At 43.3% G+C, this 27,972-nt stretch overlaps 1 protein-coding gene across 1 annotated transcript in view; it reads right to left on the bottom strand.

Annotated features, from left to right (window-relative positions):
• The window catches only part of TMTC1 (transmembrane O-mannosyltransferase targeting cadherins 1), a 144,643-nt gene that overhangs the window by 68,749 nt on the left and 47,922 nt on the right, over positions 1-27,972 (bottom strand). Inside the window, exons 6-8 of the mRNA XM_075727001.1 lie at positions 17,867-17,948; positions 16,778-16,881; positions 3,917-4,106 (exon numbers count right to left, since the gene is read on the bottom strand). Of these exons, the coding sequence (XP_075583116.1) occupies positions 3,917-4,106; positions 16,778-16,881; positions 17,867-17,948 (376 nt within the window). The remainder of the gene's footprint in view (positions 1-3,916; positions 4,107-16,777; positions 16,882-17,866; positions 17,949-27,972) is intronic.

Here is a 27,972-nt window from a genome sequence, read left to right as displayed (position 1 = left end):
AGAAATAACTGTCGTGCTGATGATACGCCAAGAATTGTTGTGTTCCTTCTGGCTCACCAGGTGCTCGCCATTTCTTCCAGCATAAAAAGGCAGCACTATGGGCCCTTGGGTACGCTAGTGGCCATTTGAAGCAGCAGACAGATTATTTCTCTGGCCTTGTAACTGGGTGCTTGGCAACCAAAAAAAGAGTGCTTCATCCATTTCACTGGTAACTTTAATCTACCTAGCTCCAAAGCTGGCAGACAGACCACCTCCATTCCTTGCAGCTGAGGCTGACTTTGAAAATGAACAATAATCAAACCTCATCCTCTTTTTTCCCCAATTATTACCATTTCTCTGGGATGCAGGCATTTGCAATAGCATCCCCAGACTTTGTCACACCCCTGGTATGCTACTCAAAGCCCAACCAGACTGGATGAGGAATTCACCACAGAGCTGTGCAGAACCTGAGGATTTTGAGACCCGCCGGTGGCTCCTGGTGCCTTGGCTAGAACAGCTCAAAAGGGGCCAATTTGCAGAGCATGCTGGGCATCTGCATGGTGAAAAATCAAGTCTCAAAAGGTTTCAAAGAGCTGCTTAACAATGGACTGCAACTTTGCCACATTAGTCACTAAAAAAAAATCTTGGCCAGAGGTGACAGCAAGGTCCTTTACTCTCACAGTAGGAGGTGCTCCAAGGAGCAGGCCATTTCTTTAGCCCCGTCAGGCCCCCTGAAGACCTTAATTAAATGTCACATGTGATAGGGATGGCTGCGGCAAAAGGCAAGCGTGGGTGTGCACCTAAACACTGTGCAGAGCAACAAGTCCTTCTTGGGGAGCTGCTCACGGGGAGCTCTTTGGCCGACAAGCAAGAGGGATTAGCACTCTGCACATGAAATGACCCAGCAAATGAAAGTCATATAGAAGGAATTAACAAAGCAATTTTTCAAGCGACTTCCTCATTATGTAAGAAGGAGAACAACAGTGAAAGTACACGAGGAGCATGAGGAGGGAGGCTTCTCTCTCCAAACAATACCGAACTGGAGAGCTGCCTTCTCTGTTTCTGCAGTTTTCAGCATAAAAACCTCCATCTAGTAAGAGACATGTTCCAAGCAAAGCACTTTTTCTTCTTCTGAAGTATAATAACGTTCACAAAATGAAATGGAACAAGAAAGCTTCATGCCTTAGATGTCCTTTATCAGCACTACACATACATGCCAACAGGGTTATTACCCTAATCACAAACATCAACAACAAATTAGCCCTGTTTAAAATTCAATAGCAACAAAGGCAGAAATCCAATACATGCACTCTCTAATTACAGTCCATGTAATATATTCTGCGAGTCTCCTGTGAGTTTGTTTTGTGGATGCACATGCATTGCCTCTTGCCAGTGAAAATCAGTTCAGTGTTCACTGCACAAGTATCTTCACTTCTGCCAAAATAATTTCTAGGATTTCCATTCTACATGCCACAGAAAGCAAAGTGTTAACGCCAATGACAATGAATATGAGGTTTTGTCCTCTCTTAGCCCTGCACACCTACACACTCAAACAAAAGGCACACAAACTGCTTGCCTGTTCACCAAAACCATGCCTTAGAAAACTGCAAGCTATTGCTTCCAGGTTAGACTTCACAATGGAAAAGGAGAGAAAAATGGCTGCTAAGACAGTTTTGTGTGTTTGCTTCAAAAAGCAAGCAGAACATCTTACACTTTATGAAACACGAAAAATCAACTGATGCGTCTCATGCTGCTGCAAAATACCAAGAAATAGCCTCTCTGAGTCTTGGCTGAAGGATGATCCTTCTTGGGGGGAGCAACATCATGTGAAAGGCCACTGCCGTTGCATTTGGAAAGCAGCTTTCTTAAGAGCCTAATATAATGAATTGTGCCTGCAGTTCATGTGTCCTGAACTTCCCTCTCCTCACTGTAGAAGACATTCCTGAGAGTGTCCGAAGCCGAACGGGGCAATTTATTTGCAGGAAATGTGCCTCTTCCTACTGTTTGCTTTCCTCAATAATTCATACTACTCGGCACGACACAATCCTCTTCATACCACTTAATGGCAGTATCTCAATTGGGTTGTTATGACAGTCATTAAAAATAAAATAGAAAATAGCTTCAGAAATTTCTGAATTCCCCCAGGGCTGGGGGAAGCATGTCCAAATTGACCCCCAGGAACCTTTACCAGTTCCATGTTCACAGTGGGTTTGCTGGGAGGCTGCGAGCAGAGACTGATTAGAGCACTTTGTCAAGAGTGGGCAATGGTTCTAGTTTTACTTGGGTTAGACACAAAAGCAGATCACTTCAGATCCAATTTATTCTGTGTTTAGGTTTTCAAGGATAAACACAAAGGAATCTACAAGATTAATTTCAAAGCATCAGTAAGTAAATGCCTGGAGAGCGAATTTCATGTTGCTTAATGCAACATTAACAAGTGGTTAAGAGCAAAGCAGTGAACAAAAAATTAGAAGCCACAGTTTCAAATCAAACAGTGGTATTCATAAATCCAGACTGAATTGTTTTGCCTTTAAGAGAAAAAACAGAAGGAATAAAAATATGATAAAATCTAGAGATTTAATGTGCAAAGTGTTTTGAAATATTTTGTTTTGCAGTTTGACAGAAGACAAACAATTCAGTCACCCAAAGGAATCCTTCTGGATTATTGTTTTACCCAAAATAATATAACACAAAATGTCTTTGGATAATCCTGAAAGATTTTTTTTCCCAGCAAACCAACAACATCAATCTAACACATAGTACCAATTCCGACAACAGGAGAAGAAATAAAAAGCAACCAAAACTTCAAAGAACGCAGGATAAGATTTTTCAGAAGTGTTCAGTACTGGGCTAATGAGAATTTTATCATTAACTTCCCTGGGAACAGGATTAGGTCTAATACAAACACTTCTGAATATCTCTAACAGTAAGTAATGAAAGTAGGAGGAATACAAGATGATAGGGTATTTTCCCATATTTCCCATACAGCATCTTTCAATATATAATCTAAATTAGTAACTCTGCAGTCTCAAACTGTTTGGTTCATTTTCTGTCTCTTATCAGGAGCACAGAGAAGACTGCCAGGGTAGACTGAAGCATGTACGCAACCTGCATGTTTCAGCATAACACAGGTATTAAAAACCTGTCAATCCCCTACTATGCTTTTCAGCAATACATATGTTTAAGGAAAAGAAACTTTTGTACTATTTCAGAAAGAATTACCAACACCTTTCCTAAAGAAGCTTCCACAACACAACTGAAGGAGGAATAGCTTGTAACTCCCTATGATCCACAAAAAAATCCCTTCCATGTAAGTGCATCTCTGATCTCTAACAAGTCTAGTACAAGCTCACTTTCATTTCTGCATTATGTTTAATGGTGGATCTGAAATGCTCAGTTGTGAAGCATGGCCTACCAACTGTATTATTTACGGTAAACAACAATTCCCAGATCATTTCAGATTTCCCACATTCCATTACTCCACTGATGGGAAATCTTCTCATCAAGATGTATCCAGCATTTAGGTTTTAGAAGCATAGCAAAGGTATGAATACAATAATTGATTTCATTTTCAAACAGCTCTGCAGATGACAGTTCCCAGTCCTGTTTGAAGCAAGTGACAAAGAGCCTAATGACTATAGGAGAGGCAGAGACACTTAACAATTTCAGTGGGGTTTGGATCATTAACAGTAATTGAATGCAGGACTCCAGGCCAAGTTTTGCCCTCAAATCAGAGCAATTAGAGACCGAGACATTCAACTAGAGGGACAATTTCATCTGTTAGGCTTGCCTGCGTTAGTTACGTAGCAGTATGGTTTTTTCATCTCAATCCAACACATTTGAGAAGAAAACTTGCACTTACTGACCATTTCATCTGAAGATTAGGAAACAAAAGATTTTAAACAAAATGTTGTTATCGCGTGTCTTTCAGCATTACCTTGAATGCAGCTACGCAGTGTAGGCTGAGTAAGGTCATCACCAGCACCAGGAACACTGTGGCTAAGTTCCTCGCATCCCAGATGGACTCAATCAAAGGGATGCTGCCGACCTGCCAGTCGTAGCACAGGGTGATTGGTGCCAGCAGGAGCCACGCATTGAAGGCCAGAAGGTAGGAATAAGTTAGAAACCTGCAAAAGAAAACAGGTAACGTAATACATGGAATGACTGCCAACGCATGAAACATTTGCCTTTGGCAATTACCGCTTACTATATGGGAGCAGGAAAAAAAAAAAAAAAGCTCTGCACACACAGGCAATGTCATACCTCTCTGTCAATAAAGAGATGCTAACATAGGTGAGGGGCAATTCAACGAGTCATTAGAAGAAATAACATAAGATCAATAATATTTACGTGGTTTCTATGCACCAGCCTTTGGAAAACTAAGAAATCTTCATTCCCATTCAAATGCTAAATTTCTGAAGGGAATTTCTACCAGCTTCAACAATAAATGAATGATAACTAAGCAAGTACATACACATATTGAACTGTTTCACAGTTCACTGCATCACTCCTGCAATACAAAATATCCCTCTAGCTGGGTTTAACTTACAATTTAGGATTTCTCCTATGTGCACAATATTGAGCAATTAAAGTCAGACCTCTCTGTCTTTTCTTTTTGCATCCCGGCACAGAGAGAGAATACAGAAGAAAGGAGGCACGGGGTGATTCTTGGCTGATCCCATCACAGCTTATTAGGGTTGGGGACAGCTTGCATGAGATGTGCCACAAAAGTGATGGAGAAGTAAGAGAGCCTTTCAAATTGTCGTAATCTTCATTAATTGGTATTCTCAATAGAGAGGAAATTAATGGGGAATGGAAATGGGGAACATGCTACCCTCCGGGAAGTATGCAGGGCTTTCAGAAGAATGAACAAGAACTCATGTGTGCGACTGGGCTAAAGAGAACAAGAAAAAAAATAAAAAGAGAATAAGAAAAAAAAATATCAAACCAACATCCCTTCTCCCCCCGCCAGCTTTTTGCTGCTCGGCACCTACCTGCCCCTGTAAGTGCATCGCCCTCAAACCACATTCACAAAAGTTCAAATACTTTTGTATGCAAGAGGCTGGAGATTATTCCAGAAATTGTGAAGTCAACCAAGCAGATTTGCAACAGCCTTAGAACAAACAAACCCTTCCTTGGTTTGCAAATGGAAAAATCCACATTGTACACAGCACCAAAGATGGCAAATACTCAAAAAAGAAATGAAATTATATTCTATCCTGCATAGGATTTCTTCCATCTGAGCCTGCTTTGGCTGTTGTTATCACACCCAGTTGCCATGGTACCTTAGCAGGTTTATTAAAATGATAACAAAGGACCCCCAAGAGACATAGAGCCATGTAGACAGAGGATTGTTTCCGTCGCCACTTAGAAACCTGCCTCTTTGGGGTCAAAATGCAGCCCCTTACAACAGTACTTACAACATTATTATATTTGTGGCAGAAGGGGTAAGACACTGAAGCTAAACATGACTCCAGGCAGACAGAAGTTCCCAGACGAGCGTTGGGCCAAGACACAGGGATGAAACAGGGCTAAATTTTTGTGAAAACATTTTCAAATAACCACAACCAGTTAGGATATCAGTTTTTCTTCTCATCCAAAAAACCAAACATCTCCAGCAGCACGGCAACCCAAAAGCAGGGAGGCTTACATGGCTGGAATAATGTTTCACTGTAAACAGTAGAAAAGGCACATTCTCATTTCCCCGCAAATCTTTCCAAGCTCCCAATTCTAACGGAAAATGGAATATACCCACATTTTTTTAAGGTTTTCAGCCATTTGGTATGTTTCTCTTCCATCCCTCCATTTTCCTCCCCTTCCCCACCCTGAGGCAGCAAACAAAGGGAAAAAGAGAAAACTGATTTTCTCTCTTAACAGAGGCAGCGATTAAAAGGCCAGTTTCTATTGAAGACATCATCCCTCCAAACCATAATCTAATTCTAGTCAAACTCTTCTTACAATTTTGATTGTTCACTATTTCTAAAGAAACAAATATGTCTTTTCTAGTCGCTCAGCCAATCTTTTCTGGTCCACATTACAGAGAAACACAGCAACACAAAATCTGGTGGAGCTTAATCACGCTGAGGTGCTCACTTGTGATGTTATGTGTGGCCTGGCCCCACCTCTGCTCGGCTGCAATGCAAAACAGACTTCTGTATCAGTCTGAACACAGCATCAGTTCAGAAAGGGTCGCCAGCATTTATTTACAGCTACTTACTTAAAAGCCAAACTGAGGTTTACTTTTAAAATAAAAAGCGTGTCCATTTATATCAATCCAAATAATGTCATGGCATACAATATTGTTACAAGTGTGGATATTAGACAAGATTTTCAGAAGCGCTGAGTTAGTTTTGCACTTGATGTCTTAGGAGAGCCCAGTTTTTGGAGGAAGTATCCTTTTATGCCCTTTCACATTAACATTTTCAATAAGCATTGGAATATTCATGGCAGTTTGTATGCAAACCACAATGTACACTAGAAACCCTCCCCTACTTACTCAGGCTACGCTGCTAGGCAGGAAGGAATGAGACGAAATTTGGGATCTTTGCAAACCGCAGCATTACAATTATCTTCACTGATAAGGCAGGAGCTGATAAATTGTTATGTAGCACAGAATAAATAAACACAGTTTGCTGCCATAACAAATTGAGTCAGTTTAACAAATTTTAAGAGGAATTCAGGATAGCCAGATTAGTGTGTGTTAAAGCATTTCTGATGGAAGGTTAGGACAAACTGCTGTTGAAGATGAGAAGACAGGCTCCAGGACACGCACTGATGAAGACAGGTTTGTAAACAAGTCTCTTTTTCCCCTGTGCTTGTGGGGTTTCCGTCTTCCTCGTGAGCCAGAGGCAGGTCCCAAAAGAGATGGGACAATTGGTCCGTTCCATTATGGCAATAATTAGTATCTTAAAGATGCTCTGCCAACAGCAGTGAACTATTTTAAAGCCTGGAACAGTCATTACCATCTATGTACCGTCAACTGGTTTGCCTCTTCAGACGTCCTACTGGAGAACCCTTGGCCATATCTCTCACTGTCAAACCTGAATGCCCCCACTGAACATGTGCGTGCCAAGAGCAGACACAGAAGGAGGATCCAGGAGGGTGCTGCCCGATTTTAGCAGGAGTTTGTAAGCTGCAAGAAAGCCTTGAGTGAGCTCTGATCATTTGGATATGCTTTCAGCATTGGTAACCTGTCTTTGAATGCAATGGATGGCTCTATAACATAAAGCACTACAAACTATTGCTATTCTAGGTACTAGGAAGAGAAAATAACAGGATGCTAATAATAGTAACTGACAATTCAGTTCTGCTTTTTACTTATGGCTCTCAAAAGCACGTGATATTCCTTTACATCCGTGTGGCTCTCATATCACAAGACTAACCAGGGAGAAAGCTAAATGCAGGAGAAACTTTGGAAGAACCCTCTCACCAAAGCTGACACTTCAAGGGAATAATTTGCAAATTTGGAAAAGACTCGAAGATTCATGGAATCATTCCAGGAGGTAATTACACTTCAGCAGCCTACCTGCAAACAGTAACAAAAGTATTTTCTTTTAATTAGTTGACTAAGTGAATTACATTTTAAATTAATGATCTTCTCTATATTGCTTTTCATGTCTGCTGGAATTCCATGGGAGAAAAATCCCTACCTGTAACATCTCCCCCCCATCAGTTAATCCTGGGCAAGACAGAGTACTACTCTGGATGGAGTTGGATGGGATGATCTTAAAGGTCTTTTCCAACCTAAATGATTCTATTCTACTAGTGAGGTGACTGAAAGAATCTGCCTCTTAATTGGCAATCAGTTTTCCCCCAGGCTGGTTAACAGCACTTGCATTACAGCAGAGTAAATTTTTTTTTTTATTTGCAAATTGAACATGGAACTCCAAGTTTCAGTGGGTATCAAGTGTTTCTTTTCACTTCTCAGCATGTCTGGCATGTTCAGAAAAACAGAGGTCCTCCTGTAGGTAGCAGGTGTTGTCATGGCAATCCAGTTTGTTTAGTTTTAAATTTCTTAGTTTAAATGTACTGTTCCATGCTTTGTTTGAGATAAACACCAGATGAGTCATATCTAAAACCTGTTGCAGAAAACAACTATCTGAACTGATTGCTTCTGCTGCAAAAATGGAAGTAAAGGGTGCTACTTAAAGCCATAAACAATATGACAGAAAAATATTTGAGGGATTGTTTGTTACCCTTTGCTGTAATGGAGACTAACAAGCTTGGAAAAGCCCTCGTCTCAGCTCTGCCAAACCCAGGTAATCAGAGCACATGAGGATTGTGAGACTAGCTTAAAAAAAAAAAAAAAAAAAGATTTACAGAAATTTATGAGGAGTTTCATTTGCTTTCTGGTTTTGGAGCATTTTAAGCTTTCCCTCCCCCCCGCCAACTCCCAGGGACTGAGATTATAGATTTCTTTCTAAAACTGTGCTACACAAGTCATCACAAGACTCGGACCATGCCCCACCAAAGCTGCATGGAAAAGCAGGGGCCAGTGACCCTGTTCTTTCTAGGTGCATGCAGTGGTGCAACATACCACCTACCCAGTTCTGGGACAACCCCTCCCATTCCTGACAAACAACCTTATCCCCAAAGACCCAGCAGGGTATCCACCTGCAAGTGGAAGATTCTCCTGCACTGGGGATTTTGGCAAGGCAAAGGCAAAATATTCTCCCGGTTGGGGAAAAAAAATGGACCTATCTAGAAGACAAGTGATAACAGTGCACTTAACTGTATTTGGGAAAAAAAGAGGGCATATGGAGAAGCAGGGGGAATCTGAAACAGAAGCAGGGAGATAGTCATTGCCCTTTCAGAAGTCACAGACCTTGTTAATACTCTTCTGAGAAGACAACCTCCACACTGCCAGGGACTCAGAGAGGTTTCAGTTCACTATAAGGGTGAGAAGAGCTGCTTTATTAGCGAAAAGAGCTTCTCACTTGCATTAACAGCTGAACTGGTTTCAGCTGAAGGCTCTCTTCATCCTCTACAAAGCCCTAAACCCAAGTGTGTTTGGTAAGCTGCTTCAGGATAATGTCCTCCTAGGACACATCTGGCTGCAATTATAACCAGGTGGTGGTATTTAAGGATATTGTCTTAAAATTGTATGTATTTGCACTTCCCCTGGGGAACTGCCAGTCCAGTCATACCTTCCCACATGAGTTTATTTTCCTGCTCTGTATATTGTCAGCCTAAACATGTTCTTTTCATAGCCTTAGAAGAAAAATTGCACACTCTCTATCCAGTACATTCGGTGATGGTGGAATAAGACTACACAAACAAGCAACAGACAGACAAATTCCAATATAACATTCAAATGCAAGTATCAGCTAGACAGAAAATACCTGTAACTGGAAAAAGTGCCTGTGTATTCCCTTTCATCAAAACTTTTACATCTAGGGGGAAAGAGCTGCCAGTCGGTAGAAGATAGCAGTAGGAAAGACAACGATACAGATCAACAGGCAGCTGTAGGTTGATGAATAGCAAGGTAACTCCTTGAAGGTGGGTTTGTGTGCACCAGGGGCACAGGAGGAAAGGCAGACTATGTTGTCCTCCATAGCTTCACAGCCTGAAGAGCTTTGATCTGGTGAACGGCTTGCTCTCAGTTGTTTCAACTCTGTGGCTAAGAATCTGAAAAATATCAAATTCTTAAAGAGTAAAGACTTTCAAAGAGCCTGTGAATTTCCAGCGAAGCCCGAGCTTGCTGTCAGAGTCTCAGTGCTGGAAAACCTGGGATTGATCTTGTACTGTTTTCCCTCCGCAAACCCCGGCGTGCTGTGGGTGAGAGCGTGCCTTGTGATCAAACGCGATCCTCGGCTCGCCACCACCAGCAGCGCGCTCCAGAAGTCGCGCAGCCGAAACTCCCCAGCCACCGGTGGGCAACTGCTTCAGAAGAGGCTCAGTGAGGTGGCACGGGACAGCGGGTCCTCTGGACAGCCGCTGAGATGCTAGTGGCTGATCCTCAGGAAATTAAATACCAAGCCTCATAAACCCGCTGTGACAACGTTTCTGGAAACGTTTCTGTCCGTTCTACCCCAGAGCATTACTCCTTGGCAGGAGCCAAAGGGATGTCCTGGGCACGCTGCTTTGCCTCAGAGACTGGCCATGGTCTAGTCCTCCTGCCTGGAAGTATTTTGAAAAGCACAATGCATTGCCTGTAGGAGTCAATAGCCTCTGCTTTGGATGCACCCTCTCCACTCCATACGCAGGCTTTTGGCAGGGAAGGCTTGTTGTGTAAGCAGCGCTTGCAGCGAGCACCATGACCCATTAAAAATGCCTATCAAGCTGATTTCCAGAACAGCACTACCTACCTGGGTTTGCTCATTAAACTGAGAAAACTTAACTGAGAGAGATGCCGAAATCTTTCACGTGGCTCTGGAAAGCAGGTTCCTCTGGGAATCTGCTGCTGTAGGATTGCCTTTGCTTTGTAGCACCATCTTCCAGATAGGCTTCCCCCTGACCCTCAGCCCCCTTGGAATAAACAATACATAATGTATGGACTGTCTGGCCCCTGGGTGGGCATGACAGCAATTCTTACTGACACTAGTAATTCTTACTGACACTGTTGTTCTCCCCTTTTGTCTAGAAGTGAGCCCTGAACGCTGGGTGCCTGCAGAGATTACACGTAGGGCTGAAGTTAAGCACCTTTGGGCACATGGCAGAAAGCACTGACAAAACAGGCAGAACTTTTTCACTCAGGAAGCATGTGCAAGTCTGGCTAATTAAGAACCGATACATTGCAGGGATCTATTTTAATGCCAGTTCCTAGGCTAAGGTCAGTGAAAGTCCCATACCAGAGTAGTTGCTGCACTTGGCTTCCATTGCCTTGGCAGAACTGGGCAGCACAGGGACCCACTTCTCCAGCACAGGTCCACTGTGTGCCTCTCGGTAGTTCATTCCCTTTGAAGTTACAACTGGGATGATTAAATGCATCGCTCAGAAAACAGTCACAAATCTCTATGAAAAGGAGTATGTGCCAGTTTCTACGTACAAGCATTTCTTCAGCTTTGTGCAGCGCTGAATTCTCATTTACCTGATTGAAACAGCGAAGAACTACAGAAAGCCAGCTTACAGAGAGAGCAGTTCAGCCATAGGACAATGTGATCTCAAGGCAGTCTTAGTAGAAATGCATTAACTGTTCAATGCAACACCACAAATTAGCCTGCTTCGTGCCCAGAGTGATGAGCCAAGGGAGGTCACAAGGCAAATGCCAGCAGAAATTAGTATAACTTGACTCCCAAAGATATAGTTTAAGAGAACATACTTTCTTAGTTTGAAATTACTGGTAGGATTTAATCTGTTTCACACACCTTGAGACATGTTGTACAATGGAGTTTTCCCTTGTCTTACCATGCTGTTAGTAATACAATCTGTTTATCCAGAGGCCTCCTGCTTCTTTCCCAACAAGAATGGTAGAAGAAAGAAACATTGTGCAAAATGTCTGAAGCATGACAGCCCACTGGTCAACGCCCCGCTAACACTCGAGCTGCACTTCAGTACACTGTTTACCTAAAGCTGGGTAGCTCTCAAAACCTTTCTAATTGCATTCTTCCTCAACTTTCATCTAATACAAGCAAGAATCTTTTAACAGAGGTTTGGGATTGGTTTTTCTATTCCAACAGCTTACCCATAGCAGATTTTGAGATGGCAAGTCGCAATGACTGGAAATCTGTGTTCTTTAAGGTGGGTCACTGGAGAAGGTAGATCCTTTCTGCAGTGTACAACAGCCTGTATGGACAGTCTCTAATGGCAGGGCTTACAAAGAGCAGGATTCCCAAAACCTTCATTTCTGCCTCCACTGAGAAAGGGAATAATGGACAGATCTCACCACCTTAGACTACCCTTGCCAAGCAACACACTGAAGGACATGGAAATGTGGCTTTCATTTATGTCACTAAGTTTTAAGGTATTTGGGAATATTAAAAAAATCCAGTACCTTGCAGGGACCAAAGCATTCATATTCTGACTTCTAAAGCATTTTATTTGCATCCCCATTCACTTGTGATATTAAGGACAGTAATTTAGTGAACATACTGAACAGATGATTTTTTTTCTTTTTTAAAGACTGAAAAGCTGTCACTATTTCAGCATATTTCATCTTCCAATGGTTAAATAAATCATTATCTGTCTACTTTAATTTATATGTTTCTGTTGTCCAGGATTGGAGACAGGTTACACAGAACATAAAGTCATGTTCTAAGGCCAAGCTGAGCCACACCAAAGGTCTGTCCAGACCAGGATCCTCTCTCCAGCAGCGACCAAAATTTAATGCCAAGGAAAGCATGTAAGAACACGATAATTTTTTCCAGTTTCTAGCTAGTATGATGTCCCCGAGTTGGATGTGGTTTCTGCATATTTAGTAGCCTGGATTTCTTTTTTTAACTTGGCAAATCTCTCCTTGAGCCTGCATAAACTTTCAGCACACCCACAGCATCCTGCAGGAAGGAGCTCCCCAGCTCAACTACCTGTTGCAAGCCACCTCCTTGGCTTGCTTTGAACCTGTCTCCTCTTAGATTCATTTGCTACACCTTAATTTCTATATGCTCCCCGCCTCCACACAATCATGGATGCACAGACCTCTCTCACACCCTCAGTCATCTAATTTATACTACAAGCATCATAAGTGCTCACAAAATCTGACCTCATTACTCGATACTTTTTCAAACCCATAACTTACACCTACCCCTAATCTTAGCCACACTCCAATAACCCTTGCCAGCCTTGGGACAAACTGCGCCTGTACAGCTCACCAGCTGACACAGAAACCTTGCGAGAGTTAACGATACTCCTTTGGGTTCATCCTGTGTCAACCAAGACCCCAATTCCAGATCTAACTTTGTGCATTTCACAAAGACTGCCGCACATTTCCAAACTACTGTTTTTCTTCTTTATTCCACTTGTTGTCATCAGCCTTCCTCCTAGCCCCACAGAGTTGGCAAAGTCTTACAATAATTTTCAACTCTGTTGAAAACCGTAACGTTTACCCTGGCGAGACATGCACAGTAACCACATTTCCAGCTCAGTGCAAATAAAGATGACTGCTTGCAAACAGAAACTCCCATTTGTGCCCTGCATGATCTGCAGAGTTACAAAACAAGTTTCCTGCTGCCAGAGCACTAACTCTTGCTTCAGCCATAGTTAAGGTGTTAGTAACCACCTCAAGATCACCACCCAACACTGGCCTTTTGTTTAGTTTCATGGGGCTTCTCCCTTCTGGTCTTGACACCAAACTTAGCTCTTCCACTCCCTTCCTCCCAATTCAACCCAAATTGCAAATAACATCCCGGCTTTAAATTCAGTGCTGTGACCTAATTAACTGTCTTCAAAACCTCGTTAAAAGCTTCTGACACCAACTCTTCATATGCTGCTACTGTAGGTGTCCACAGCTGAGGAACATGCACTGCTTAGCTGCTTCTCTGAGGCTGGGCCATAAGCACAAATTCTCCGACGTGACTGGACATCCACCAGTTGGGCAAGCAACCACACACACCAGCACCTACTTGGATGTTGAATATCCTCGAGCCTTGATGTCCTGGACCCTAACCTAATGTCACGTCTAACACTGGGTCCAGCAAGTTGTATCACCTCCAAATCCACCCTCAAGCAATTTACTCAGCTAACACCACTTCTTATTTCCACCCTGTGGAAATATCAGACTTCAAAAACAATCTTATCTCTTCAGCCTCCCTCTTCCTCGCACCTAAGCTGAACGCCAGCCCTGCACCTCAGCCTAGCCTTCCTGCTGGCCAGACACACAGATCTGCCTGGAAACCAGGCCAACGCCACCCAGCCTTGCTGGCTCCATCTGACATCCCAGACCTGCCCTCATGATGACTAGCACAATTTCAGTCCTGCAGCAATAGCTTCAGCTCTGACCATGGTAAGATAAAGTCTCAGGTGAAAGTTATAGTTTGAGTCTGAAAGAGGAGGTGAGGAAGGAAAAAGTTAGTTGCCAAGATAAGGGCTGTGGTCAGCGGGTGCATCATGGGCTGTCAGTTCAGAGACAGTCACCAGGTCTCTGCCTATCTTGCAAGACTGACCACTCACCCATTTGGCAAAAATTTGCCACCCCAGCTGTCTAGAAACTTACCCTAAGGTACCATCCACGTTGACTAATTGGTCTTCCCACAGCTCCACAAGACTGGTGAGATACAACAATAAAAAATCCAGCTCTCATCGCCAATTTCTTGTTTGCAGGTGGACCCCACAGGTCTGACATGAAGACTATTGCCAGCAGTGCAGCTGGGCCTACCGCTAGCTCCGAGGCAGTCTGTGGGTCACTGACTATTTTGAAGTGAAGGGTTAAGGTCTAGCTTCAGGAAAGAAGGTGCTGCTGAGCAAGCCTAACATGCTGGCACGTGGATCCTGCAGGCTTAGGGATCAGGACAGCTGGGTTTTGGCCTCTTCCAGGTTATTTAGTTGCAACTTCAAGGTAGTGGTCAGCTTAAGGTTTGAGTTCAGAGAAACAAGAATTGCAGCGAAGAATTTATAGGCATATTCTGCAGGTACCTCACATCTAAGATGAAGGCTTATGCCAGGAGACTAGGGTTAAGGTCAACAGAAGCTCAAGATCCAGCTTCTTTCTAGATCATACAGTGCCCAGAGTGAGGACAGCGACTATCACAGAAGGTAAGCGACAAGATCCATGGCAGGGAAAGTGGCAGGTACTGAACTGCAGCAACACACTGTCAGGGCCCTGATGAGCCTCACCTGGCCCCACACCTGATGCCCATTGCTGTAACAGCCCCATTTCAGCTCAGCCTTATCTCCTGGATGGACCTTGGACCTGCGCTGCAGGTAGCTTGTCTCCTGGATGGACCCCCACAGACACATGTTCTCGCTTGTCCTTACTTCTGCCTCTCGCCTTTTCTCCTGGATGGACTTCGGGTCAATGTTGCAGCCTTGCCTCCAGTCCCGTCTCCTGACTGGACCCTGACCAGAATTCAGCAACAAACCTACTTTTCAGCTTCTGCTGTCAGGACCCATGCCTGAGCATCAGCAGGGGAGGTTGGTCCTAGAGCAGCAAGGAAGGAACTGACCAGCTAAATTTAACTCTGCATATTAGAAAGCTACGTAATGGCTGGCATCCAGGCTTGCCGAAAGGATTGGTTTTCTGGATGGAAGATACAGGCTTCTGGGTAAATTGGCTAAAGTGAGGATTAAGATCAAGCTTAGCAGAAGTAGAAGAGCTGGGATAACTACAGGGTTTTAGAATCCCTCCAGAAGAATAATATTGGTTTTTACTGGCAAGGGTTTCCTTAATTAGGTTTGGAGCAGGTAGGTGTTGCTGGACCGCAGGTGAAGCCAGGGCTGCTGCTGGGGCCAGGCAGGACCTCAGCCAGCAGCACTCTCACTTGTCTTTCATAAGGCTGTTAATAAAATTCACAATACCGGTGGTAAAAATAGTCACCATTTCATACCCCAAGAATGACTTAGCTTTTGGGTTTAAAAAACCTTCCCCTGTCATTACAAGATGTAGAGATACAAACACAGGAAAGACATTTGCAGCACAGAATACGTAATTGGAATCAGGCCAGGATCGTTTATGATTTGATGACCCCCATCTCAGCATAAACATATCAAAAAGAGACAGCAGCAAATCCTTCACGCTGTGCCGCACAGAGTCTAGTATTAATGACTCTGCCAGAAATGCTGCGAACAGATCAGAACTTTCCAAATCAGACAATGTGCTTCCTGGAAGCACTTTTAGCCTTCATGGTAATAGGATCTGTTGTCACATTATCATAAAGGTCTCCCAAATGAGATCCAGTCCAATTCTGCAGCAGATGTTGAGTAAGGACTGCTTGATCTTAACCTGTGTCTCAGCTGCAGTTCCACTGTTGGGATGAGGAGCCAGCAAGGCCAGAAAGCGACACAGAGGAGGACTGTTCCAATTTTCATTTGAGGAAATTCCTCCAGAAGCCTCCAAAGTGTCTTTCCACAGTTCAGGAGCTAACCGGAGCAAACAGTTATGCACATGGCCCTGTCTTAAGAGGAACTGAACTTCCTACCACCTTCTCGGAGGACTGGTCTGGTTAGGTCTGGAGGGAAGAGCTAAGACACAGCTGCCACTGCCTTGCTGGTCTGGCCCAGCAGAGCCAGAGGGATGTGGTATCAGCCCACCTAACCACACACCAGGTCCCAGGCAAGGTCCCCAACAAAAAACACTGTTACCAAATTTCAGCATTTCTGTATCCTTAAAAAAAAAAAAAAAAAAACACCACAGTGATAAAATAACAAAAAACTGTTAACACAAATTTCAGGTTCATTGTTTTCAATTAATCCATGGCAGCCCATGCTATGCTTAGCCAGAGCTGTGCAGTTCTCTGTGCCACAGGGGTCCTGCCTTCCACCTTCACTGCTCAGCCACCAATATTCCACCAACAGGCATGGTCATCCCCTTTTTACACAAACTTCAGCTGAAGCCGAAACTCCGAGTGCTTGTATCCCACACCTCAGGAGCAGCCAGTTTTAAGGTTTAGGATTAGGCTTCAGTCAGTGGGCTTTCCAGTCCTGTGCTCAGGCAATTCAACTATATTCTTTGGGCTTTGCATAAAAATAAGCCCATATTATTCAGTAAGAAAGCGTCTGTAATATAACTCTACAGGACCTGGAGCGTGCTTTGGGGTTCCAATAATGCTGGTCACTTTCTATTCTAGGCAGAGCAATAAGGAGAAGTAATTAAGTAAAAGACAACAAAACAAGTCTTCTCATTTGCCATCTGTAAAACATTTTAGTACAGGGAAAAAATAACATTGAGACTACACTTTTGAAAACTTTTGTTTGATTAGTGGCATTGTACCTCGTCAGTAAATACGGTGAGAATGAAGCTGGATTGTCCTGCTCCGAAAACATTGGCATGGATCCTCCCATTATCCAGAGGCGGAAATACAACACAAGAATCACCTTCAAAGAACAACATCTCAGTTAGCAATGCGCTACTAAGAAGAACTAAGGCCTCCAGCAAATATTTTGTTGTGATAGCTCTCTATGTTCTGCGCCTAGAAGCGAGTCAGCTCAGCAGTTTAGGCAAAATTCAATTTTGCCACCCTATCTAGGGTGACAAACATGCCAACCCTCAGCACAGACAGCACGCTATGGTGTTGTGTCCTTTTCCTTTCATGTGTGCATTACTGACAGCAACTGGCATATCTCAGCTATCCACAACAAAGGCAGCATTTTGAAGGACAAATCAGTCACCCCGCTGCGGCTCAGACTGCAGAGCTTTGCTATTGACCTCTACTTAAGTACAGAGGGGAAAACCACGGCTGACGTCTTAAAAGCTATTATCGTTCACTCATACTGGCATAGGTGTGAGGACAAGCTCCATCGGTGTTTCTCATGCTGCGTTATCCTAATGCCTGGAAGGACTTCTGTGGGCTGGCACTCCTCCACCTTTCTGGGAACCACTTGTCAAGAGACAAGCAAGGGGATCCGGCTCCTAGAGCAGCACAGAGTTGCACACCCAGCACACCGCTGTGGAGGTGCTTGTTTTCTCCCCTGCAACATGTCAAGTCCTGCTTGGAACGCGCCAAGCAGCAGGTATTTGCAGGCAGAGCTTTTCTTGTGACTCTTACTGAGCCCTGCACTGAAACTAACAGCATGCCACTGAAAAGTCAGCCCAGCGCCAGACAGTCCCCCTGTATTTAGGGCAGGAAATACTTGCAGATGATTACACGCTTGTAAGGGCAACCACTATAAATTAAATCTGAACTGAAAACACAGCAATATTCTTGTCTCTGCCCAGCTGAAGTTTTCTAGACTCTTTTCCAAGACTAACTTTGTATTGAGATCTACCATCTAAGCTTTCTGAGTCTTTTGCGATACCACCATGCAATGTTCATTCTCATCACATACCCAGAAATACATGGTCAAGTCCATTGGTACTTACATAGCTTATCACCAAAGCAGCTCTCTTCAAAAAAGGCCTTGCAGTGTACAAGAAATTCTGGTTGTTATTTGCAGTCAGGTAGCTGAAATATAAGGAAACAAATATTTGTTGAAATACTTTGAAACAATAAAGTCATTTTTCAAACTGGAAAAAAAGCTGTACATTGTTTTAACCACCCTAAACTAACATGCAAGAGTAACAACATCACCCTTACTATTCAAAGCTCTTTCCACATGACTTAAAATACTGAGACCACTTCAAATAATACACACTATAATACATTGCAATTTCCCCATCAAAATTTGGTTGGTTTTGTTCTGTTTTTTAAATCATCAATTAACTCCTTAATCCTCAGAAAAAACCCCACATGTGTCTCGCTAAGATTGCTGTCTTCAGACTCCCGGAAGACTACACCGAGACACATTTTTAAAAGGTCACCCAAACAGAGAAATTCAATTTTAGGCCATGATTAAAATGCAAAAACTCCTTGTTCCCAGCTCTCTGCTCTGTCTCTAGAGATTGGAATAACTGTCTAGCAGAACTGAACTTATTTTAAGCATTTTTTTTTTTAAGTGTATTCTGCATGCTTCAGTTTCATTACAAGTCTGCTGACAAGGTGTTATGATAATTAACTGCACAGAGACAAACACACAGGTGGCTTATTGTTGGAGGAGCGTTCATAAAAACCTTCCTGTTTCTCAATGAGTAAAATTAAACTGTATCTGGAGCCAAAACTACACATTTGCACTTGCCAAATTCTAAGGAGCTTTCTTAATATAACAAACGGTGCCATACCTGTGACATTAATTCAATAATAATTCCATTTCTAGTGAACCTTACAGAGGCTTCGTCATTGTAATAAAGCAGTGAAAAACAAAAAGAAATACAGAAAAGACAACAGGAATATTTTAAGCATATAGGAGCTAGAAAACTATTGAAAAAATGGTAATTTTAAGAAGTATATCAAGTAAACAAAATAAATTCAGAAGGAAAACATTTGCAGGTTCTTCTATGTAACTTACAATCAGTATCGGGATAGTCTATTTAAATGATTTACAAAAACTGCAGCATGAATCACAACACCTGCACGCAAGTTACCTTTCCAAGCATGAAAGCATCACACGTTTCTCCCGTGAACATCTAGCATATAAAACACATCTTATTTCCTCTCCAAATTCCTCAAGACAGTCTATCATCTGATTGCTTCCACCCTTCAAGTCTTCAGAAAAACAAGATTGCAGCACTTCCTAATGCTGCCAAGAGTCTTTAATATCTGGCTTTTTGTTCACATTTTCTATAGTAGGAAGTTTGCAAGCCTGGTCACCATGGCAAGATAGAGAAGAGATTACACTGCAGACAAAAGCACCAGGGGGAAAGCCAGCAAGAAACAGAGGTGGCATTTAACAAGAAGTAGCACATCTGGGTGCTCTCTACAAAATAACTGCTCTTCAGAAAACTTTCCCTAAGTGTCATGCCTAAAACTTAGGAACCAAACCATACAGTGCAAAGCAAGCCAGATGACTTTCAGTCTTTGGTGTCTACTTATTTACAAATGTTGACATTTAAGCACTGAATCTGACTTAAATGTCAGACTGGTGTTCAAGGGCTGAACTCCGCAAAGTGCAAAGTTTTTTGAGCTCCCACTGATTTTAATCAGGCTCCAGCAAGTACAAGTGAGATGAGACTAAGCCTTCAGCTTTCTCTCTCCATGAAAGGTCAGGCTGGCCTTCAAGTGTTCACCATGGCCCTGCTCCAAAGCCCACCGGAGCCAAAGGGAAAGACTCTCTGTGACTTTAATAGCATCTGGATCAAACCCCGGTCTTTTGTTCCCTACTGGAACCTTTTATGAAACTCAATCCCCTTGTGATTTGCAGTGGGAACAGAAATGTTGGGTTGCATTTTGTTTATATTTTTATGGGTGGAGGGAGGAGAGCCCTCTATTAATCATGCTGGCTGACTCTTTTCAAGAACCTGTTTTCACTCGCTTGTAGTTTTAACTAACTGCAACACTTTGGGCAGAAGTATTCCATTACAAATACTTGCTTTAGGTGGAATTATTCTGGGAAAAGATCAGCCAGAACAGTTCAGCTTTTTCTCCAAGACTTCAAATAGAGACAGAGGAGCACTTTTATCGGTGTCAAGAAGTCTGCCAACTTCATCCTTGACAAACTCCATCACCTCGCACCAGTGACCTAAAACTGGTGAGGCAGCCATGTCTCCGGGCCATGTGTTTGCCACCCTCCAGAACAGCCACCTGCGGTCGGGCAAGCTACAAGCTCGGGGGGCAGCACCTGCGGGGAGGTGGGGACATGCAGGCCCTGCTGCTTTGCCATGCTCAGCAGGGATCTGGCTTTTAACAGATCAAGTTTGCATCAAACATGTTCCAGCTGGAACAACTGCTAGGGACAACACGCTGTTTGTGAAGGCAGCCCTTCAGAGGGAAGGGTAAACTGCATTTTAGGCTGCTGAGGCTCAGGAAAGCACACCTGTGCTTCACAGCCTTGCAAACACTGATCTAGGTCTGGAGACCACCGTAGAGGAACCCTCATCATTACCATCTCTCTGTTCCCTCTCAAGCCTGGCCCGAGAAGTAAATTAAAGCCAGAAAATGAATGTAAATGGAAGATAGTAGCTGCTTTTTCATCCTTGGCAGTACACTGCAGGAACGCGTACTCTTTAAACATCTCGATTTTTACTTTTTTTGTCTGCCTATGAGTAACTAAAATGCTGCCCACACCTTGCACCTTCCTTGCAGCAAGCATAACACCATGCAAGCTACCAAACACAGTTTCAAGGCATGAGTTTATCTGCAAGTCAAAGTTAATTTGAAGTGTTCCACCCAATTGCAGGGTAGCTCTGCCCACTGCAGAGCAGGCCTTTTGAAAGCAGTTCAGAACATCCTGGAAGGCCCTCACAGTTTACATTGTGGAGCAGTAACAATCTCCAGGAAAAAAAAAAACCTTGCATTGACGCCAATTGCAAATCACCACTCTGTGCTGAAGAGCAGACGGGCAGCAAGCAAGAAGGAAATAAATGAAAGCAACAGGTAACTGGGAGCGGGTGAAGCAAGAGAGTTCAGAGCGCCCTGAACTTTCTGATCCTTCCTCCAAATACTTTTGCTACTTTGCAGCTTCAGTTAAGAAATGTTTCTTTCCGCAACAGTTCAATTAACAAGCAAAGCTTTTCCATTTTGAGAAAGCTGCTGTCCTGAAGTCTATCTGGAAACACAAAAGATAACATGGTTCACTGCTTGGTAACCCAGCTGTCTGCCCATCAGATCAACCTGTAGGAGGGGCATAAACATACTGGTTATGCTCAGTGCATCAAGGCTTTACAAGAACCATGTGGTTTTACAGAATACCTTGTTGAGCCTACTACTTGTTTCAGGAAAGATAACTAGTAAAACATCTCATGTCTGGTGCAGGCGAAGAACAATACACAGTTTATGTACTAAAATCAAATGAACTGCAAATGGGACCTGGATGAGGAAGTTTGCTAAATGTCAGTGACACACAGCATGTAAAATGAAGTAGATTTTACACGTAAAATTGCAGCTTGCAAAAACATCTGGAGTTATGTTGAACGTCACTCAGACAACCTTAAGATCAGCCAATGCTCTTTATTTTGTCTTTACGTAGGACAATCAAAGAAATTACTATTACAACAGTTTAACTGTTTCATACCCATTTTAAACAGCTGCCTTGTATAAAGTCATTTACAGGTCAGATTTCCGTGCATTTGCCAACCACACCAGGCTGCCAAACACCCCGCCGTTCATGGGAACCACTCCCTACCACCTGCTCCAACCCGGCCAGCATAATGTGGCTCCCCATGCCGAAACACACACATGCATTCATTCCCACATGAGAGATGGCGTGGGATGCGTGTAGGAGAACTGTATCGATGGTGGCTCTGCACAGCAAAATGCTACCTCCAGAGTAGGCAAACATTTCAAGGTGTGGGTCTCCCAGATTTTCATAATGAAATGATAAAATCAGAGGAGGAAATCCAGATTGCTAAACGAGTGTGAAAAGAGCCCATTTGGGCAGAAGTTCCACCTCTGCTTCATGCCAGCTTTCCCACAAAGCAAACCAGCTTGTAATTACCTACTTGCTATCTTTTAAAAGCCTTTCAGGAATACTCCCTGAAGCAATCAGAATCACAACAAACAATAAATCCCAGAAATGCTTAATAATGCAGGGACTTCTCTTGCACAGTTAGAGCGGAGGCCAAGACAGATATTTGGCAGCTCCAGCTTCCTGAAAAGCACGGCTCATCCTGAAATCAATTACATCATCAGGGCACCCGGAGGTTTTATAATTGAAGACAGCAGGGTAGGTGGCCTAGTAAAACTCAATACTGTGCAGTTTACAGGAATGTAAACTTTGCTGGTACCAGATGGACTCTGTGTTAATCAAAACAAACTTCTCTAAGAAGCAGGCAGCTTTTTTAATTTGCCTGTACCCGTTCGAGGCATCTAGAGTTCACAGAAAGGAGCGGGCTGTGTGAGCTATCGCAAACCGGTATCGGCAACACATTTATCCCACACTGCAGCTGACTCAGCTTTGGTATAAATGTGAACTCGCTCTTGTGTTCTCTTTGAAGGCTTTCTCAAGGGAAGCAAACAAACAATTAAGACATATGATGGATGCTCCCCATTGGGGACATCTAAAAGACCAAGATAAGTACGCAGTAGGACAAGCTTTGGTATTTCGAGAGCTTGTTTTGGGCAGGTCCCTCTGCTGTAAGAAGAACATTGCTGCCATTTATATTCTTCTCGGGAAACAGATCCAAGTCCCAGCAACCACCAGTATTTTGAACCAACACTTCCAAAACCCTAATACTAAAGGAAGGCATTAGAAGGATGAGTATAAAAGCAGGGCTGTTAACTTATTCTTAATTATTGATAACAGTAAGACACCTCTAATCAAGACATTTTTAAACTTAGAAGGGGCTATTTTAAGTGAATGTCAAAGCTTTAGGTCATTGGTAGGTGCGCATCTAACTCCAAACCAGTATGACAGACTCCTCTGCTGAGAATGCAGAATTTTTACAGGAGCCATATTTTGTCTCTAGACACCATCCTTACCTTTTCTACTTAAAGATGACTTCCTTATAATGTGTCCAGCCAGCTACACCTTATATTGGAGAAGTATCATTTCAGCCTAGCTCAGCCTGTATTTCTCTTTGAGGACAACCATCAAAGGCCAAGTGTACGTGATATCCCAGGGAGAAAACAGGAGTGAAAAATCCATCGTGGAGTAAAAAAAATTGGATAAAAAAAAAGAAAAAACAATACATTCCAGACATGTCTGGATTTTTAATTTGCTTAAAATACCTGTCAATGCAGGGAAATAAAATATAAGTCATAGCTACAGGTTTTGCAAGGGAGAAAGACAGACAAGCCCTCCTTCTTCCCTTTTTATGAGTAGTCTTGACATTCCCTGCAGCGTATGTGTGGCATCCTTGCTCCTTATCTCCCTGGAGAGCCCTAAACCCCAGCCACCACTACCCACGCAGACCCAGATGCATAAACACACACAAACAGAAGCAGTTTTACAGACTCTTTAGGGGGCCATAGAAAGATTTTATGAAAGTCACAGCTGCTTTAACTCATTTGCACTGATAATGACACATATTCTTTGTGCACATTTTCAGATGTGACCACAAATTTGGGGTTCTTGCTGTTTATTGGATTTTCGGGAAAAGCAGAGCAGGGCTTAACTGCATTGGCATATACAGTAGGGAAGGCGATCCCACTCGTGGCTTTTCCTTATTCTTTTAGGCAATACATACCTCATTCTGTGTGGGATGAAAGTGGAGGAAGAAAACTGGGAGGAACAGGGAAAGGAAGAGAAAGAGGCACAGTAAGGGATCAGGAATAGAAATAGAAAAAAGGAAAGTAGCAAAATGCACTTAATGGATCAAAGATGTGACCAAGAAGATGAAAAAGGGCTTCCCTTCATACCAGACGTTCCACCAATGTGATGAGGAGACAAGGTAGAGCAGGGCTAACAGGAAAAATAAGACCTCATCAAAGCACGGCCACCTTCTGCCAGATCTCAGGAAACCAAAGCACCATGCCTGCAATTTAAAGTTTCCATTGATTTCAGCCATTTTATTTCCTCTGCATCACACACACCTGAGGCATTGAAATCCACCGTTAGGCTCGTTATTCCCTGTCCTAGCCCAGTTAAGGGCTGGTATAGAGGTATTTCAAGCAACTGCATTGGAAGCAGTGCTGATAACAGCTTTGGCTGCTCCACACATTCAACTACAAACCCCTATTTTCAGCTGCTTGTTCTTTTGACAAGCTTTATTCATTTGGAATGGAAGTTTTCCCTTCCAGGAACTTGTGTCAAGCTGAAATTGTTTTCTTCCTTGAAAGCATCAGGCAGAACAGTTAGTCTGTTTCTGAAAAAGCAATTAGAGAGATTTACCCATACCAACAAAGTCATGCAACCACTTCACTGGGAAAATTTCAGTGGTTCTGTACGTTGGAGCAGGGATTTGAAATTTAGTAGAGGGACTGCAGAGATGCTCCTGTTGTTGCTTTCAGCTTCGCTTCTGGGCATGTGACAAGCCATTGGGAAAAAATGTCCATTTGCAATGCTCACTAGGGATTTGTATCAATTCCCCAGGGTCTCTAGCCCTACCAAACACCATCTAGCAGGAGCCTGCAGGAACAGCATCAGACTCTCCTTGCATTGTTCCTGAAAAGCCACTGAGATAGGAGACTCTCTCTCCTGCAATGCCTGTATCCAACCTGGAGAAGACCATTTGCTAGGACTGCAGAGGGCTGAAATTTGTTTCTGAAGAGGCGGCTATGTGAGTATGTTACAAGGAAGAGAGGGAGAAAGAGAAGGAGAAAGGAAGGAAGGCAGGCACAAAGTGGAAAGGGAAGGGAACAAAGAGGAGCCAAGAAGGAGAGAAAGATGGAGATACATGGAGATATTCAGACCTCTGCTGCTGTCAGAGATCCAGCGGCAGCATCCAAGAAATCTGTTGCCACTGGAGCTCCATTCACTTGCGTCCCCAGTGAGCACTCGGGAGCTGGACTGCGGCACCGGAGGCAAGGAAGAGCCCACCTTCCCCAGAGCAGCTCCACTTAAGAAAGCAGCTGTGCTTTTGACAAACCAATCTAGCACGAGCAGATGGACCCGAAAACACAGAGGACAGCCAGGACTCCTACAGACTGACTGCTACCTTTGTGTCTTGCACAGAAAAGAGCTGGCAGCTCTCGAATACAGCCTTCCCCAAAACACAGCACAGTGTCCACGGGCCACGCTCGCTCTACAGGGCCAGGCTTGGTAAAGGGGCTGCTTGCAGACCCACCCTGCACAGGCAGCGAGCATGGGATCTGCGAGGTATCTAAACCACGCTCCCTAATCACAAAAAACTGGCTTTTACTCACCAGCTTTTGTGTGAAGAGGGGAGGAGGTTATCCTCCACTCATGCACAAGGCTCTGTTACTGTGAGTGGAAATTATTGAGATGTCCCTGGGAATCAAGTGTCCTAGTAAAAATTTACAAACAAGCCATAAAAGATGCAGAGGCCTGCTGCGTTGCTTTGACGCTCTCTGTAAAGCATTTCATGTCAGTAAATACACACCGGTCCAACTAGTCTGCTAATTTACAGAAGGAGCCAGGGTGACTTTAAAATTATGTATGTGCAATTAGGGAATTAAGGCTTTAACTTTTTGCTGTTGTCTTTGCCCAGGACCCCAGTAAGCAAGCTTTTTTTTTTTTTTTTTTTAAAAGAGAAAAAAGAGAAATTTATAAGTTTACAACAGGACAGAAGAGGGGGAATAAATCCATTCTATCAGTAAAGTATGGCAGAGGAAGAGCACAGAAATCAATGTCTGTGAGACTGTCAGTCTCTTTCTGGTGAGCCTCCTGCACTCTGCACAGGAGAGGAAAGATACACGCCTGAAAGTAGAAAATAATACATACCACTGTTAGCAACAGCAATCCATCCTGGATTCACACACAGTGCCAAAAAAAGATCAAATAAGGAATGGGGGCTGGGGGGGAAACAAAACAGAACAGGACAAAGCAAAACCCACCATATTCAGGCAGTCTACCTACTTCTCGTGGACAAACACACGGCACCACGCAGGCAACCAGCCCCCAGAAAAGCCAGTGAGGACTCAGTGAGGAGCACAGTCCAGTGGTAAATATGCCTGGTGAGGGCAGGAGCCCGAGCACCCAGCCCCGAGGCGGGGATGGATGCATTTGCCCCTACCCCAACCACGAGGATATGATGGGAACAGAAAAGAGCTCCCCTAGAGAAAAGGCCCATCACCTCCTCCCTCCTCCATGCATCAGCCTTAAAAAAAGTGATAGGCACTGATGAGAAGTGTAGGGGCAGGTAAGGGTCAGCTGGTCCAAATCCCAGCTCCTGAGACAACTCTTTAAGGAATTTAAATAACTTACTGGTACAGAGTTTGACTTGAGGAAGGAAGGGAAAAAAGCAAACTTTTAGAGCTGAGCCTCCTCTCAATCAGGGCAAATGCTCAGTTGTTGGGTTTTTTTTTTCTCCTTAAATATGTTTGCTGAACTGAATTGTATTTTTTAAGTCATCATCTGGGGCCAGCCCCAAAAAAAACTTTTTGCAATGCTTGGAGAGGCGCATAATGTTTTGGTTGTGAGCATTTCTGGTAAATCAAGTGAAAGTGGTAAGTGAAAGTCTGGTTTCAGAAGGAGACATGGGCACAATTTGCAAAGAAATGCAGGGAGGAAATAAGCACCTGAAATCCCCTGTAAATGTAGCCTGAAGAGTATTGCTTTATTTCAAAAACTATTTGTTTTGAGGGTTTTTTTAATTCTTCCGTAATTTACTTGTAATCCAAAACTACTTGTCAAATTCAACTTAAGCTCACATTTTTCACTTAACTGGAGGGGGGGGGGGGGGGGGGGGAATCACGCATCTGCAGTTTGAATCCTTGACTGAGATAAGAAGATAGAGAGGGGAGCAGTTATCCCACCGCTATGATGGGGTGGAGGGACTGTGGACCTTCAGGACAGTAAAACAGAGAGCGTATGGGGAGTTCACCAGCGCTAATGTTCCAAGAACCAATTTATGGAGATCTAGAAACAAACAGCAAGTGATAATGAGACGTTCATGCATTTGATAATCTTCCCTCCTCCTCCTCCCCTGGCTGCCTCTGCCTTAGGAGAGCGAGCTCTAAGGGCTGGGTTAGCACAGGCTTTGTGGGAGCAGGCAGCGAGCAAGGAGAGAGCAATAGCTAGGGTAGTGGGCACCACTGCAATAGCAACAGGTTGCTTAGAAGAGGTGTTAATGAAGACCGACAAGCTTGAGTGGATTCTCCTGAAAATGCCCTCTAAATTAAAATATTCGTTTGCACTGAGGATTTTCCCAAATTCACACGAAGGAAAGGGTTGGTCCTTGTTTGGATCCAGGCTGTCTGTCAAAAGCCACCAGTGTCAGAGACACTAAATTCAGCTGTGTTGTCCTCAAACTGAGGCTTGGCCTGTTTTCCACAAACTTTTCCTTCAAAATGAAACCCACGCATCAGCTACTTAAAAAGCAGTTTACTGGATGTCAATTCTAAATACTTCAGGAAGAAGGTATTTCCTTTCCGGAAAATTCTTAATCTGAGATTTGATCTGGCATGCCCCTTTGCTTCTGTCAGATTAAATAAAGCAATCCGTAAATATGTCACAGACATCTCTAAATACAAAATAAATGGTTTAGGGAAAAAAAAAAAAAACAACTGAACCTTCCTCACTCTTTTCTTGTTAGGAAACTGTCTGTTATTTTTAACATCCTCAAAAATAGCTTGTTCTTTTTAAATGTGAATGACACAAGTCTGTTAGCAATATAGCGAAGAAGCAAAGTAACATTCTTCAGAGCTGGTATCCTTTCAGTGAAACTTTTTGATGTTTGCAATCAAATGCAACTCAATGCCAAAGTTATACTGCAACACAGAAAGAATCTCAAAGAAAACAATTCAAAAATTGGCAGCAAATTACTTCTTTTGTCAGCAGCCCTGTAAGTAAATTGTGCCTGTGCTATTACTGTTGGCATGAGATACCAAACACTATACTTCCAACAACTTTTATCTCTGCCTCTTTTCCACACAA

Source organism: Pelecanus crispus, chromosome 1, assembly GCF_030463565.1.
Source record: "Pelecanus crispus isolate bPelCri1 chromosome 1, bPelCri1.pri, whole genome shotgun sequence".
Classification (NCBI taxonomy): domain Eukaryota; kingdom Metazoa; phylum Chordata; class Aves; order Pelecaniformes; family Pelecanidae; genus Pelecanus; species Pelecanus crispus.
This window is presented reverse-complemented; position numbering and strand designations above follow the sequence as displayed.